Source organism: Bradysia coprophila, assembly GCF_014529535.1.
Source record: "Bradysia coprophila strain Holo2 chromosome X unlocalized genomic scaffold, BU_Bcop_v1 contig_185, whole genome shotgun sequence".
Taxonomy (NCBI): domain Eukaryota; kingdom Metazoa; phylum Arthropoda; class Insecta; order Diptera; family Sciaridae; genus Bradysia; species Bradysia coprophila.
The window spans coordinates 889,172-905,438 of record NW_023503305.1 but is presented as its reverse complement, the minus strand read 5'-3'; the positions used below and the strand labels follow the sequence as shown (position 1 = coordinate 905,438).

At 37.8% G+C, this 16,267-nt stretch overlaps 3 protein-coding genes across 4 annotated transcripts; 1 reads left to right on the top strand and 2 right to left on the bottom strand.

Annotated features, from left to right (window-relative positions):
- Positions 1–3,548: 3,548 nt before the first annotated feature.
- On the top strand, positions 3,549–7,212 carry LOC119068466 (RNA-binding protein 34-like). 2 transcript variants are annotated; one of them, XM_037172061.1, is made up of 4 exons: positions 3,549–4,485; positions 4,550–4,885; positions 4,974–5,329; positions 7,016–7,212. In XM_037172061.1, exons 1-4 carry the CDS (start codon positions 3,636–3,638, stop codon positions 7,109–7,111), a joined length of 1,638 nt encoding a protein of 545 aa, XP_037027956.1. In that variant the 5' UTR covers positions 3,549–3,635; the 3' UTR covers positions 7,112–7,212. The 2 variants fall into 2 exon arrangements, with proteins under 2 accessions (XP_037027956.1, XP_037027955.1); XM_037172060.1 differs by having other exon boundaries at positions 3,549–4,482; positions 4,547–4,885; positions 7,016–7,211.
- Positions 7,213–9,477: 2,265 nt separating this feature from the next.
- LOC119068512 (RNA-splicing ligase RtcB homolog) lies at positions 9,478–10,692 on the bottom strand (the record flags this gene model as incomplete). Its single annotated transcript, XM_037172117.1, has 3 exons — positions 9,478–9,705; positions 9,766–10,065; positions 10,126–10,692. Coding segments are annotated over 3 exons (1,095 nt in total), but the record flags the coding sequence as incomplete, so codon positions are not given.
- LOC119068491 (transcription factor mef2A-like) lies at positions 10,628–11,303 on the bottom strand. Its single transcript, XM_037172103.1, has 2 exons — positions 10,997–11,303; positions 10,628–10,925 (listed from the first exon to the last, which is right to left on the bottom strand). The coding sequence occupies exons 1-2, from the start codon at positions 11,285–11,287 to the stop codon at positions 10,767–10,769; spliced, it is 450 nt and encodes a 149-aa protein (XP_037027998.1). The 5' UTR covers positions 11,288–11,303; the 3' UTR covers positions 10,628–10,766.
- Positions 11,304–16,267: the final 4,964 nt, after the last annotated feature.

Genomic DNA, 16,267 nt, shown 5'->3' with positions numbered 1-16,267 from the left:
CATATTTGGACTTACATCATATATTGATGTTGAGATGATTTGCAAAGTTTACCATAATTAAAAAAAAAATGAATATAATACCATGCTGATAAATATACTTATGGATAAGCGTTTCCTCTCGAAAAAAATAAATAAATCGAAAACCTAAAAATGTCATTAACATAAATCTAAACACATACGGAAACCGATACTTTCATACAGGAACAGACAAACCCACAAAATTGGCGATATGGAGATAATGCAATCTAATATTGATATGGACATGGACTGACTTTTTTAACAATACTTTTTTATGTTTAGACCTATACGAAGTACTGTGGTCTTATACGTTAACGCCTACGTTTGTAACACGTCAAGTTCGACTTCCTGAGTAAATAGAAACCATGGACGTGTTTCTAGTGTAAGGGGACATTTCAGCCATTTTTTGACCCTCACTCACTCTCTGCACGCCTTTTCAGAAGGGCGTAAGTTTCTTCCTAGGAAATTGTTGTACAAGGTCATGTAGCTGAAGTTGGTGAAAATTGTTTAACACTTTACTGGTTATTGAGACTTGTCAACTTTAGGCACACCGGAAGGTGCTAAGGAAGTCGAGGAAGTTAATTAAAGCTGTTAAAACAGTCATTTAGTAAATATGGTATCAATTGACGCTGTAACTCGAGTCGTAAGTGAACTTCAGTATTTAAACTTTGAGTCCGAGAAAAATGAGACGTCACCTATTCAACGTTTATACAAACAACATGTTCCACATGAGATAAGATATCCACGTTATTATGCTACACATTTATATGGATAGTAACGTGGATATCGAGGTGGGACAATGATCGTTGAAAAGGTGACTTCTTATTTTTCTCGCACTGTGTAGGGATCAAGAGCATATGACTTTTATGAACAACAAGCCTTATTGCGTACACAATTCGTACGGGTACCTCCTGATGGTTGTTTTTTACTCATTATACACACAAAAATTCGCATCGTCCACTCTTTCAAAATCCGAGTTCAAAATGTTCAATGTTGAAATGATGAGCGTGAGCTGAGTCAAAATACAATCGATCAATTCAACCATTCATATTTCTCAGTAAAATGAAATTTGGACGGAAAGTGAATACATTTGCAAAGTAAATGCGACTTCATTCGCTAATTATACGCAGTAAATTGATGTTTACATTGAGTAAACCACATCTTTCGACCTATACGATTGACAAAAATTGCTACTAATAATGTGATTGTTGATCTTGCTTCTGTCGCAACGCACATGTAAACGTATGAGTACTATTTCAGCATTATCTTCATACTTCTTTTTTTGCGAAAGAAACTTTTGGTATTTAGACGATTTGACCTGGTTTTCAACCTATGGACCGCAGAACTTTCAGTCTACGCTGTTACCAACGTTACTTGCTGCTTCAGTCTTAAAAATTCATAGCGGAGGGGAGGCAAATATATCTGCTATCTTTTCTCTATATAATATAATTCAAACACTCTGAGGAAACTGCAGATGTATCTTGGTATAATTATAATGATTAAAAATCTTTGTCTCCATTTGTTCAAAGCATTGCCTGCTGTTTTACAGAGGGTGCTGGTGCTGGGTACATACACATTATTTAAATGTGTAGTATCAATTTTAAAGAAACACAACACCGTCACAGGCAAATGTCGATTGGACTGCTCAATAATAGTTTTTAAAAAAAACCTCCTTAATATGAGTCTACTGAGAGTGGACATCAGAAATCAATGGACATCAATGAGTGTTTTCACAGGTCGTGATAAAAGTATGAACAATATGTAATGAGTGAGTTTAACAAAACCTGTCTCAATTGTTAAGATTTGTGTTTCAACGCCTTCGTGATCAACTCAGAAGTGTCTAAGTCCGTTCTTACAGAACCTCGCCCTAACTGACCATTTAGATGGTAATGAGGAATTTCGCGCCGGCGTCGTTCACAATGACTCACAAAATGACATTTTCCTTATACAAAATGTGTCATTTTCTGTATCATTGACAACTCTGAGTTGATCACCAAGGCGGTGACACACAAATTGAGTTCAGCGCGTTCAGCGGCTACGAGGTTTGTATGAAAAAGGCAATGTAACAAAAACTAAATTCCGAATTTTCCTAAAAAAACATTTTCTTCAAGTTGATCTTACACAAGGCTGTATATACTTTGGATCTTACACACAATCTGTACTGAGTGCATTTATCGATTTCGTCGACACACTATGCACAAAATTGACATTAGAACAATAGAATTCTGTCAATTTTGACATTATACGTCGCCCATACGTCGCTCTCTAAATGGCCAGTAAGACTGTATTTTTTTATTGAATTGTGGAATTTGTTCAATACACATTTTAGTACAGCTCTGCCGTCGAGTCGATCACACAATTTCATATAAGTGTGCTTGATGTGGTTAACTCGGTCCGTAAACGCATGTCTTATGTCTACACAATCCACGCTTCATAAGATTAGTTCATAGTAATTTAGAAATTTCTTTGAATTTTTCTTCTACTCAACAAAGAAAAACGGTTGTTGACAAAAGCACAAACTAAAATAATTCCTACCTTCCAAATTTTCACATTAATTCGAAAATATTTACACTTTGTTTTTAGTAAAGTTCATTTAGGGCTTATAATTGATTTCAACAAAACGAAAAGCACAATAAAAACCCACTTCAACAAATAAACAAACAAAACACTAGTAACTTCGTAAAATGTCAGACAGTAAAACATGTAACAGCAGTAAAAACCAATGAAAGTAAATAGATAGGTATGGCCAAACGTTCAAATTTGTTCTAGCCGGAGCACATACGGATTTGCAGGGTGCCACCTCAAACGAACTCATTTCTAGTGCAAATTACCACTAGAAATGAGTTCGTTTGAGGTGGCGCCATGCAAATCCGTATGTGCTCCGGCTTGTATGGACTGACCATACCTAACGCCTACTGGCCACATAGAATCATCAGGAGCATCGACACCCAAAATGCTGGTTTCCTCTTTAGAACTAACATTTTCATAGAAAAGTTCCATCTTGCCAACTCTCGAGTATTACTCTATGGTTCACAGTTCAAGAAAAATGTCTGAAAATGCTTGGAAAATATACTCATGCAGAATTTCTAACAAACATTGACATAAAATGCATGAGCCATCTGTCAAATGTTTTCCCTGCACAATCCTTATAGAAACGCTCATTTTTCATGTATTTTGCCTGATCTCACGAACTCTGTACCATTAAGAATGGTTTCCACTCAACAAAAAAGTACTCCGTGTGAGAGCCGTGAGAGAGCGATCTGTCAAGTAAACAAAACACTAGTAATTGAATTTTGTCTCTTACACGAAGTACTTTTTTGAAAAGTAAAAATCCAACCTAATAACAATATCGAATACAACAAAAATTCAGTTGCCTAGTGGATATCATCTGAATGATCAATGCAATTTAAATTTGTTGAAATTGCGCCGAAATGTAAAAATCTGTGAAAAAATTGAACGGTTTCAACAAGTGACAGTGGTATAAAATAGTGCGTCCAATGCTGGCATCACCACGTGAGAAAATTGTTGTTGTTTTTCTTGACATCTCGTGTAGAGTGTGTGGCGGTCGAATAATTTTTACTAAGTCTTATTTCTGAACGTGTTATTAAGGTGTAACTATGGCAAAAATTAAGAAATCTGCCAATGTTCAAAAAAATAAAGAAAATGCTGTCGCTGCAGCTGGCTTAACGAATAAATCCAAGAACAAGTTAGCCGTGGTTCCGATGAAAAAACAGAAAAATAAGAAGAATAAGAAAGCCGGCGATGAAAATAGTGCCATGAGGGACCAAACTGTACCGCAGAGCAATGGTCAGTCAACGAAAAATTCGTCTCCTGGGAAGAAAGCAAAGAATGTCATCGTTGACGACTTACTTACGAATGAAGTGCTTTCGAATCCTAAGGTGACCAAGAAGGCTTCAAAGAAACAAATCGTTAAGACTGTCCAAGAATCAACTTCACCTGACAAGATCAACAAGAAAAAAGTTGCTGGTCGAAAGGATGAAGGAGAGGTAATTGAAGAGACTCAAACCAAGTCTGATAAGAAACGAAAAAATTCCACGACTGTCGACGAAGAAAATCAAGCGAAAGTGGAACCAAAACTCAATAAAAAACGCAATAAGCCTAAGGCTGCAGTTGAGAAGGAACAAGAAAATAATGAAAGTCCGAAGAAGCAAAAGTCGAAAAAAATCAACAGTGAGACTGAAAATGAAGTTGGACCAGCAGCTGGTAAAAAAAGGAAGAAACCAAAAACCATTAGAGAAAATGAACAAGAAATTGATGGAAGTCCGCTGAAACAATCCGGGGAATCCGACGATGAAACTGACAATGAAGGAGAAGGTGACCCGACTGCTAGTAAAAAGCGGAAGAAGTCAAAGACCGCTGAAGAAGATGAGCAAGAAACTGATGAAAGTCCGAAGAAGAAAAAATCCAAGAAATCTAGCGATGAGACAACCGAAGAAGCTGCTGAGGGTGAGGTTCAGTCATCCATTTTTAACGTATAACAAATTCAATTTTCTTTCTTTTTATCAAACAGACAAAACGCCATCGATTTCCGTCTTCGTTGGCAATCTTCCGCTCAACACGAAGCGTGGCAAGCTTCTGAAACTCTTTTCAAAATTCGGAAAAGTCAAAAGCATCCGATTCCGCTTGAGCAATGGTGTCAAATTTTTCAAATCTCAATCCAAAGTCACTTCACCCAATGTGATTGCATTCGTGGATTTCGAGTCGGAGGAAGATGCCACATCCAGTTTAGTACTGAATGGTGAAAAAATCAAGGACAACGTCATTCGAGTGAATATGCAATCCAAGGCGAAAAGTACCGATAGTTTCGACGGTAAACGAACAGTTTTCGTAGGCAACCTAAAGTACTGTGAGTATACATGCGACGACTCAAAAAGCCTTCATCGGTGTTCCTTGTTTTTTCGACCAAAATATAAACCAATCCTCATCCCAAACAGCTGTCACCGACCAGAACCTTCACGATTTGTTTTCCTGCTGCGGTGATATTGAATACGCCCGGACGATGCAATGTGACAAGGGTTGTAATGGTGTTGCGTACGTTTGCTTCAAGAAATCCGAATCGATCAGTATGGCATTGGAGTTGAATAATGCAGATCTTCAAGGTCGTCCGGTACGTGTTGAACGATATGTAAAAAAGACGCCCGGCGGTCCAAAGGAAAAGAAAGATAAACAGAAACCGACTGGAGCTGTGCGAAGATTAGGAAAGAAGCAGAAACCAAATGGATTGGGCAAGGGCAAAGAATCGAACGCTAAGAAGACATTTACTGGCGTGAAGGCTAAAGATAAGAAGAAGGTGAGTGTCTGAATTTTAATTGTTTCCGATGATCATCACTCTCCGGATCTTTTATCAAATATCTCTCTGAAGTATCGACCAACTTAACCCTACCAACTTCTGATTATAGTCCGGTCGTTGTGACGACAATTTTGGCAAAAAGTTAGGATGTTTGACAAAAAAAATTGGTAGGTTTAAACCTACCAACTTTTTAGTCGCGCTCGATAAGAAAGTTGGTATCTTTTTTTGGTAGGTTTAAACATACCAACTTTTTACCAAAGCTACTAACTTTATGATCGAGCTCGACTGAAAAGTTGGTAGGTTTAAGCCTACCAAAGAAATATACCAACTTTGTCATCGAGCGCGATAAAAAATTGGTAGGTTCAATCTCAACTCAATTCCTAACTTTCTTCACGTAAAGGCGTTCTGTTGGTTCCTAGGGAACTCATCCCTTTACGAAATGTAACGTAAAGAAGTTTAGTAATACCAATTTTCATTGCACATAAAAAGCATTTTAACACGCCGAGCGATCCGGCCCATTGCCCCAGAGCGAAGCGGAGAGCCGCAATGCGAGCCGGGCGCCGCGCCGGAACGGTGTTGGTAACTTAGGAGGTATTTTTTTTCTCTCGCATCGTCTAATAATTAGTCTGTGTCATTCATTGCACATAAAAAGCGTTTTAACACGCTGAGCGAACCGGCCCATTGCCCCGGAGCGAAGCGGAGGGCCACAATGCGAGCCGGGCGCCGGAACGGTGTTGGTAACTTAGGAGTTAATTTTTTTTTATATTTATATTATATTTATAAAACTTAAATTTACAGAACCAAATTATAGACGGCAACTGAATTTACCTTTCAATAAATTGTATTAGGAAAGTGTTTGGTTTACCATAAAAAGATCAAAAATGGGCTCTGGAGATATTGTAACTTCCGTTTATTGCGATCCGATCAGAAAGTTGGTAGGTTCTTTTGGTAGGTTCAAACCTACCAACTTTTTTGCCAAAGCTATCGTCTTTTTAGTCTCGATCGATCAGAAAGTTGGTAGGTTCTTTTGGTAGGTTCAAACCTAGCAACTTCTTGCCAAATCTACCAACTTTTTTCTCAAAACTACTAACCTTTTGCCAAACCTACCAAGTTTTTAGTCTCGCTCGATCAGAAAGTTGGTAGGTTTTTTTGGCAGGCTCAAACCTACCAACTGTTTGTCAAACCTACCAACTTTCTGTCAAATCTACCAACTTTTCTCATCGAGCGAGACTGAAAAGTTGGTAGGTTTAAACCTACCAACAAAACCTACCAACTGAAAACTTGGTAAGTTGGGCAAAAAAATTGGTAGATTTGACAAATAGTTGGTAGGTTTGGAAAAAAGTTGGTAGGTTTAAACCTACCAACTTTTTGTCGGAGGTTCAAATCTACCGACTTTGGAAAACTCGCAAAAATCTTCGTCACGACGACCGGACTATAAAAAAGTTGGTAGGTTTAAAGTTGGTCGATACTTCACTGAGATATGATTTCTGACAATATTTGATTTCGTGTACGGAAAGGAAATATTAGAGTAGTAGAAAATGAAAGACGTAGCTTTTCACTTTCTTTCAAAACGTGAGCATAGCCTGATATCTGCCCTTCTGTCACATTTTTTTATTTTCTGTTGCATGTTGCAATCCCACAACAATACCTAACTTGATAAATAAAATTCCAATTTGTTTCTTTCAGAGTTTCGTTAAGAAAGGCAAGAAACCACTGAAGGGACCGAAATTGCTTGCGAAAACAATTGCTTCGCGTGACAAAACAACCAAGACGACTTCTTAGGCAATTTTTCAACACGATTAAAGAAACGAATGAAAAAACGTCTACAAGAAATTGTAATAAAAATCTGTAACAATAAACTGAATTAAATAGTTCCTAGTTCATAGGAAGACATTTTAACAAAAACTAAAAGTGTTGATTGATTTTGAGTTGTGTGAACATATAACAAAAATAAACATTAAACAAGGTATACACTAATCCAAATCTTCTCATATCTCTACTTTTTTGAAATCTGGCCACTCATTATTCGGTCTATCGGACTCAAAGGGCAAAACGTCTAGTACAAGCTATAAAAAAGCATTTCAGAACGCCTAAAGCGTTTGAGAATGATCTGTCCATCACAAAACGCATACAGGGATGCATGTGCCTCACTATTGTCACTTTTAGCAACTAATTTTGAAGACGACGATAGTGGGGTACTTTTCCAGCCATTTTCCAACTTTTCTCACTTTTTCGCCGTTTCCTATACAAACGACATAGAACGTCTGACTTCTACATTAAAAATCTGCCTGCGGCTCTACTACTTTCAGGGTATTTAGTGTACCTACTGTTCTGATGAGGAAAATTCATCTGGGACCACAACCACCTCTGAATTTTCCTTTTTCGATTCTAAATTTAATCTTATTATCACAATATGTGTTCTTGTTGACTTTTGTCTTTTCAATCGTAATTTCTGGCCTTTTAAAATATTTTAATGTTCTGACCTCTAATCGACAATAGTAATCTTGGTTACATACGGCAAAATTTAGTTTTTCCAAAAAGAACCTTTTCCACATTTTCACACATTCAATGGAATCCACTGTGTACAGACCTTGAACGTTTATTGACACATTTATGATTACGACTATGTACAACAATATGTCCATATGGAAGTGTGTCACCCCTCGATCATGAATAGTCAGTCACATATGGCGAATTCCTTGACCTTGTCCAGTGTCGGACATTTTTCCTTAGAGGAACTTTCATGCAGATCTGATCAACTAGTGAACCGAATTCAGAGGAAACTAGGATGTACTGAAAACAGTCTAATTTATCTCGACCTATTTGGGTTTAGAGTTTTGTTAGTCATGGGGCAGGTCATGGATTGATTAGGTACATGTCGCTGGCTTTCCCACCATTTAGGGCTGTGTCGAGTTAGGGCACATATTAAAGGGCTCGTTCAGCGCTGACGATTGGAACCAGTTCCGAGTTTAGGGCTGTCGATTTACGTGAGTAATACCGTTTTGAAGTATGTCAATTAAGTGTTTTGTCATTAACTGAATAGGTTTTTGATTTTCCACTTAATCTATGATTTGGGGCTAGTTTAGGGCTGACGATTGAATGCGGTCCCGAGATTAGAGGGTTGCTCAAATACCAAAGTTATTAAATTTTTTCTCAAAAAAAACTTGTCATATTGGCAGTTTTGGAAGTTATTCATAGTGTTTCTAGTTAAAAGTATATATTAATGTTTGGGGCTATCCCGCCATAGATGTCATATTAGCTGTTTAAACGATATTCGACTGAAATTATCTATCGCTTAGGACTCATTTAGGGCTGATGAGTGAAACCGGTCCCGAGTTTGGAGCCAAAGCGACCAAAGTTATTCAATTTGTAAGAAAAAACAAGGCATCAGAACAGTCGGAGCGTTTGCTGCGACTTAGCCCCGTACAACCCGTAATCCTATTTCGTCCGCAACCATAATACGTCCGTAGCCCTAATAAGCCCGGAACCCTAATACGTCTACAACCCTCTAATGCGTCTGTTACCAAAATGCAAGTCAAGTTGGGCATTGTCAAATTTACTGAAACTGTTCATTTTTAAAATTGCGCATAGCGCAATTACGAAAGCCCGTACGAAGTACCTTTCAAATAAAACCAACAATTTACGACATTATTTTAGAAACCCAAAATTTTTTGCCAACTTTCCATTGGGTATTCAATTACCTCTCAAATGAAACAAAAACTAGCAAAATCGGTCGAGATTTACTCGATTTATGTGCAAAGAGCACTTAGGGCCGAGTAGCGGCCTTAGTGCAAGGGCCCAAATTTGAAACTTTTTTTGCCATCATTCTATTCGGCATTCAGTTATCTCTCAAATGAAACAAAAACTAGCAAAATCGGATGAGATTTACTCGATTTATGTGCAAAAAACACTTAGGGCCGAGTAGCGGTATCGTTTTTTGAACGATAATATCGTTCCTTTTTAACCGTGTCCTAGATTCACAGTTCCGTCTATACTACAGTATCGCTTCGGTTTAAGGCTTTTTATATTTATTATGAGATTATAAGTCTCTGGGAGCTTCCATTTTGTATCTGAACGATTTTTCTACATGTCTTAGCGACCCTGAGTCTTTCCAAAAAAGATGCACACGAAAATTATGAAAATTTTATTTACCCTTTGATTACAGCGATCGGTCTCAACTCAATGCATTTTTTGCTAATTCCAGCGGCATGACAAGTATCAACAACGTCGGTAACATTTTTATAGGACTCTGGTGCCTCTTCCATTACCAATTTCGGTGATGCAACGCGTATCGCTATGCCAAGAGATTTCATATTTTCGAGCACGTCCAAATAATCTAAATTTCTGCGTGACTTGGCGCGCGACAGAGCTCGTCCCTACAAAGAGAATCGTTTGTTTTGCTGAGTTTGCTTCGGTTGGAAACACCACTATCTTACCGCTCCATGACACGTCGAGCCAAACGTTTCGCTCATTCCTTTTTCGGTTCCCGTCAAAACGTAACTGCAAGTTCCCATAGTGCCACCAACCAGCACTGGCTGACCAGTAAATTGATAGTCGACTGGTATCAATGGGTGATGTGGCGGGAAGGCTCTTGTAGCGCCTTTTCGATGGACCAGAAGCGTTTTTTGTTTTCCATCTACCATGTGCTCTTCAATTTTGGCAACGTTATGTGACACGTCGTAAATGACATGCATATCCAGGTCATCCGGGGTAGTTTTGAACTGTTTTGCAAAGGCCTGATGCACGGAAAATGTGATGAAGACCAAGAAAAAACTTTTAATTTGTGTAAGCGTTACCTGTCTAGTCAAAAATGTCATCGAACTTCGGTTAACCCAAGCGAAATTTGCTGCAGCAGCCATGGCCTTTAGATAGTCTTGTCCCTCGGTGGATTTGATCCGTGCACAAGCTAGTTGTCGATCGTTGGTTTCAATTTTGTCACGTTTCATTGCCTTTTCCATTTGAACCAATGCATCCGTAGCAACTTGATGACCGAAGCCTCGACTTCCTGAATGAATCATCACACAAACTTGCCCTTTATCTTCAATTCCCATTTTGCTCGCCGCAAATTTATCGTAGATTTCGTCAACCTCTTGAATCTCGGCGTAGTGATTCCCTGCACCCAATGTTCCCAACTGTGGTAGACCTCGCTTCTTTGCACGCATACTGACCTTTGACGGATCGGCACTCAACATGCGTCCATACTCTTCACAATGTTCCTTATCTTCAGCCCAGACGTATCCTTCTCGCAGCGACCAGTCCATTCCCATTTCCAAAGCTTCTTCCAAATCTTTGGCATTCATCGGTATAATACCTTTGGAACCGACCCCGACCGGAATATGATCGAATAAACTTTTCCAGATCCTCCAATTTCAACACGATGCGGTACAGCGTTTCGATGTGCATCAATATCTGGCGAGATTTTCTTTGGGCAGATATTTCAATTGACGTTGTAAATGGGCTTGACGATTCCGGGCCCACCACATCTTTGTGGTCCTTGTTTTCGCGTTCGCCCTTCAATTTCGACTTGCGTTCCTTGGACACTGTGCCGGTATTCAACTGTGCTCATCAAATTGGCATATTCGTCATACTCTTTGTTCTATCAATGGCAATTGAACGAAAATCATCAGTAAATTGAATTCCGTTATGCAACCGGTGTAGAATTCTTACCAAATTTCCGTTCACCTTCATCTGCTGCATCATCTGAGAATTCTTTCCATTCATTGTATGATTTCCATTATTGTTGTTGTTGTTGTTGCTGTTGTTGCTGTTATTGTGATGTTGCATTTGAATTTGATTCAGTTGCGGATGATGGTTAAAGTTATTGTTCAATCGATTGAACGGCAACATGGGATGATTTTGTTGAATTTCCTGCACTAAACATTGATTGAATTGGTTGACAGAGACGGGCGTGTTTCGCATATTCGGCTGGTAATGTGGTGATGTCATACGGTGTTGCATTGAAATGTGGATGCATCTGTGACAATAACAAAAAAAAACGTTCAGTTCGTCTGCATATAATACGAAATAGCGACTCCAAAGGACACATTTTTCTTATTCGCCTGGAAATGTTTCCCGTTTTAAAAGAGTAACAACGCGTACCGCAAAATTATTTAATTCAATCGGAAAATTCGGATATATTTGTCTTGGTAATCCATGCATTGAGTGTTGTCCCATTAATGGCATAGAAGAAGGAAATCGGGGAGGTTACCCACAATAACATCAACCTGATTCGGTAACGGTTACCGAATCAGATTGATGTTATTGTGAGCCCGTTATCCGGGCTGGTAAAAGTCAAACTACGTTCTAAGATCAAAGTCAGTAACTGTCCTACCGCCATCGCCATGCATCCATAAACTCGACCAAATGTTAGTGGTTAGTGTTCAAGAATTTCGATATTAAAGTAGTTGGTAGAGGTGAGAAACTTGAAGTAAAATTTCTTCACAAGGCTGAAAGGTAAAGGTAAAGTTGGTAAAGTAACCAACGAGCCAGAGACATCATGGAAATTATTGAAATTAAATGAAAAAGTTAATTCAATTCCGATATGACAAAAAGTTTTAAACATAAACTCGACAACGATTGTACCAACATAATTGTCGTCACAAGATTATACTTCATTAAAACCGTGTTTTCGAAACAAATTTACATTCACATACGCCCGATGTTTACATGGCAGCCACTCAAAATATTGAACGACTTATTAACATAATGAATGAACTTAAATACGTTGAACTGTACGAACAAAATGTTTAAAATATTTCCTTACCATTTGGTTTGATTGTTGTTGAAGTATAATTGATGAAAATGCTGCTTTTGATTAGTTAGTCCACGTGCAATTTTTCATAAGATGTAGCAGTACAGTGAAATTTTGATGCAACGTTTCGCAACATTCTGGTTGATGCGTCTTATTATTTGAATTAACAAAGACTTTGGTTATAACTATGACCCATGTTATAAATGAAATAAGGCCAATAAATAAACATAAAAATAAAATCCCAAAAAGTGGATTTCTTCTAAATATTACGATACATAAATTAATCATTACGTTAAAGTACAAAAGCAGACTGACGACAGATACTAAGAAATAATTTAAAATTTGATTGTCGTCACATAATTTCACAATGCAGTCGTTCGCGCTATAAACTATTGCGAATCTACTGCCCATATCTAAGGGCATCAAATAGGCTGAATAGAAAAAAAAAACGAAAAAAAATAAAACATCAAAAAATTCGAACCTCGCACTGAAATACCAAGTAAATTCTTGATTTTCATGAACCTTCATCAAACGCAGCTTCGAAAATTTTGGAAAAATAACAGAAATTAAGAAAGAGAATATTTTCGAAAACATTAGGTAGCGCCGTATACAGTATACATACTCTACAGTACATACAATGAACGTTGAAAATCTGTATTAATGCTTGGTATTGCTTTGCGTTTGATGCAGGAATTAAAATAATTGGAGAGATTGTGATTTTTACGCATATTAAAAAATTGACGTATAATATGAAACTTATAAATTGAGCCTCCATGAACGATAATTATGAGTAAAAATCGCAATATTTCTAAAACCAATTCGAATTAACTATAAATTAAAGGCCGATTAAGCAAGCCAAATACATAACTTACTAAGGAGTATGTAGCACCGGATCTTAGTCTTATGGCATTTTGTTTGTCAACTTACGTTTTATCTCTTCCCACATACCACTGAAATCATTGATTGTTGATATAGACTGGTATTGAATTTGCTGTCCGGCTACTGAATCATGGATGCTTGATGACGATTGGTGTTGAATATGCACTCCGACGGATGGTAAAGTTTCCCCAGGGAATACAGCATAGTATGATGTCGTCTGATTTCGGAATAGTGTTAGGGCATCTTTCACTTCAAACTTTGTACTGTAGTCAAAAAGTCGGGGGTCTGCTTCCGTTTTAGCCGCGTTTTTAATTTGTGTATACAGCTCTTCTCTATCCTTCGAGATGAACATTGTCGGGTTCAGCCCTTCAAAATCATAGATAACAAAAGAGACGTAACCTAAAAGTAAACCGAAGACACCAAAATTAATCGTTTTCTGGCCAAGAAATGTGTAGATCTCATATGAAAGTTCTGACTTCGAGGGTCGTGTTCAAATCGAATAGCAACTGTAGGATCAGGCTCATAAATGTTATCTTTTAAAACGGAATATGGAAAGTGAATCGACTTAATTCAAAGAAAATGAGTAATTGAGGCGACAACGTGAGAACGCAATCGAAAAATTGTCTGACGGGAAAGTTCAAAGCGAAATTTTATGCACAGAATAGTGTGAAGCCCAGCATCTGGTTGAATCGAAAACTGATCCAAATATAAACTTTAGTGGAAAATTGCGGGTCCTTTGCAAATCGGACAGTCAAACAAGTCGAAAGATTATAAAATGATCAAAGACTTAGTTGTGAAGGTGATAGCAGATCAGGAAGACGTTGGAAGGGACTTACATAGAAAACGTCGTTCAGTGTGCAGTTACGAGCGTCACGACTGAACGAAACAAATCTAAATCACAAGTCGACGAAGATCAACAAGGAATTCGTCTGGCTTTTCCATGAATGCATTGGATGTGAAAAATTCCCTTTAGGTAACAAATTTTGCATTCCGTAAAAACTTCGCAAGGAATACGAGAAAATGCTCTCATATGTTCACGACACAACGAAGGAACTCTACTACCAAAGAATTGAATAAATTTTGTCGATGTTGTTGTTCGAAAGAGTTAACTAAGTCGTCTGGGCAACATCTAACAAAGAACAACTTCTCAGAAAAATATTTGGATCTATCTAGTAACATAATTACCATTCATTTTTTCTTGATTTCGCATTTCAATTGCGCTCGTTCCACTCATTTTTTTTTTTACAAAAAATTACAAAATTTGGACGTGATCTGTACACAAAAGAGCTGATAAATAAATAAATTGGCGTGTAATGAATGAATGAATGTCATTTTTACACAAACACACTTGGCAACGTTGGCAACACTCCAGCGAGAGCAGTGACGTTTGTATAGATCTCTTCAGTTGGCGAAACTAATGACAGTACCCAGTTCACTTTGACTATTAATTTTGTGTACTAACTAATTACAGCCAACATCCCTACAGCGGAATATTTTTTAAATTCCCGAGAAATTCAACAACAAATTTTAGCATTTTTGGAACAATTTAGTGACTTTATTTTCCTTAACTTCAAATATAAACGTTTTCCGGTTACATCAAGTTGTTTAATACACTTTTCATATCTGAGTTAGGGGAGACATGTACTATACAACGGCACATGCTGCAGGCGCAACCACTGAGCCGTTTCTGAGAACTAGGAATAGCGTCGCCTGGCCCAGTGGAAGTTGCTGGACCAGTGTTTGAAACTGGAATCGGTAGAGGGACAAATTCTAAGAACAACCATGTAAAAATTATTGCTCTCGGTCATTTGGTCGCAGAGCAATAGAAGCTATTGGTACGTTCAATACCTATCTAATAAAGCAAAATTCAAATTTGGCCGACCTACAATCAAAAACGGCTTGCCGCCCTGTACCTGGTTCACATCATGGGCTCCTCACGAGTCGGTCATCCAATTTCCATGAAATTTTTTTTTGTCTATTGGTATTGTGAACACCTTTCATTTGACGTATCACTCAAGTGTAGCGTTTAAATTTCCGGAGATATAATCGAAAAGCCTTAATTCGCTTATTGGGCCCCAGCTCGGGAGGGGTCGACCCAAAATCGCCCATCTTCGAACTTAGCCTTTCTTTTGGCATTACCAAACGGGAAAAAAAAGAATTTTCAAGAAAGGTTGTGATTTACTCGAGTTATAGGGGTCACAGACGGACGGACAGACGGACGGACATTTTTTTTTATTGCGGATTCGTTATCTATGAACATAGACAAATGCTTTGCCATAACCGTCTGCTTCCAATTCAACATGTTACAAACGGCATATTAATCTTATAAGCCCCCAGTACTTCGTACGGGGCTAAAAACAATATTTTTAGCTACACAACAACAATACGACAACGGTCCGTTTAAAGAAAAGTCTTACTTTTCAGGAAAAAGAGAAGAAACATTTATTACAAAACAAATCGTAGTGACAGAAAAACAATAGTTATTTGTGTATCTGCTTTGGACGATTGTTTTTAGGCAATTTCGCGAGTTGTAGCCCGAATGAAGTGAGGGCTACATGCGAAAGTGCCTAAAATCAATCGTCCAAAACAGATACTCAAAAAAAATTTCATGTAAGTGGTCGAAAACCCGAGAAAAATCTCAAAACTCCCTCATTTTCGGCCCCGACACATGAAAAAACATTTTATGATTTTATGACCGACGACATCATAACAATGCTCGACTAGTCTTCTACATAACTATACGTATTAAAAGCCGAGGCGAGGCCTAGGTCAAAAAACTCACAAAAACTAGTATTTTCATTTTTATCCCAGGTTCTGTAATTCTGAACTGATAAAAAAATGTTTCTTGCTTATAACTTCGGTTCAAGCTTTGAAACAAAACCTTTTTTTATGAAAACGATTTTCACAATTTAAAAAAAAAATTAAAAACAATTTTAGGGAAAATAGTGAAAATTTGGTGGAAAATCGGGAAAAAATTGGATTTTTTTTACAAAAATCGGAAAAAGTTTTCATAGAAAAGTGTCTGCCTTTACAGTTAATTAAAATAAAAGAATCGCCGAGCAATCTCTAGCTAGCTGCACGTTTCCTCATAATACGAATTTTCTACTCAATTTATTTCCGCCGCACGATAATATCGCCCACGACAACATTATCAAACGATATTATCGTTTTTTGAACGATAATATCGTTCCTGACGATTTTAACCGTGTCCTAGATTCACAGTTCCGTCTATACTACAGTATCGCTTCGGTTTAAGGCTTTTTATATTTATTATGAGATTATAAGTCTCTGGGAGCTTCCATTTTGTA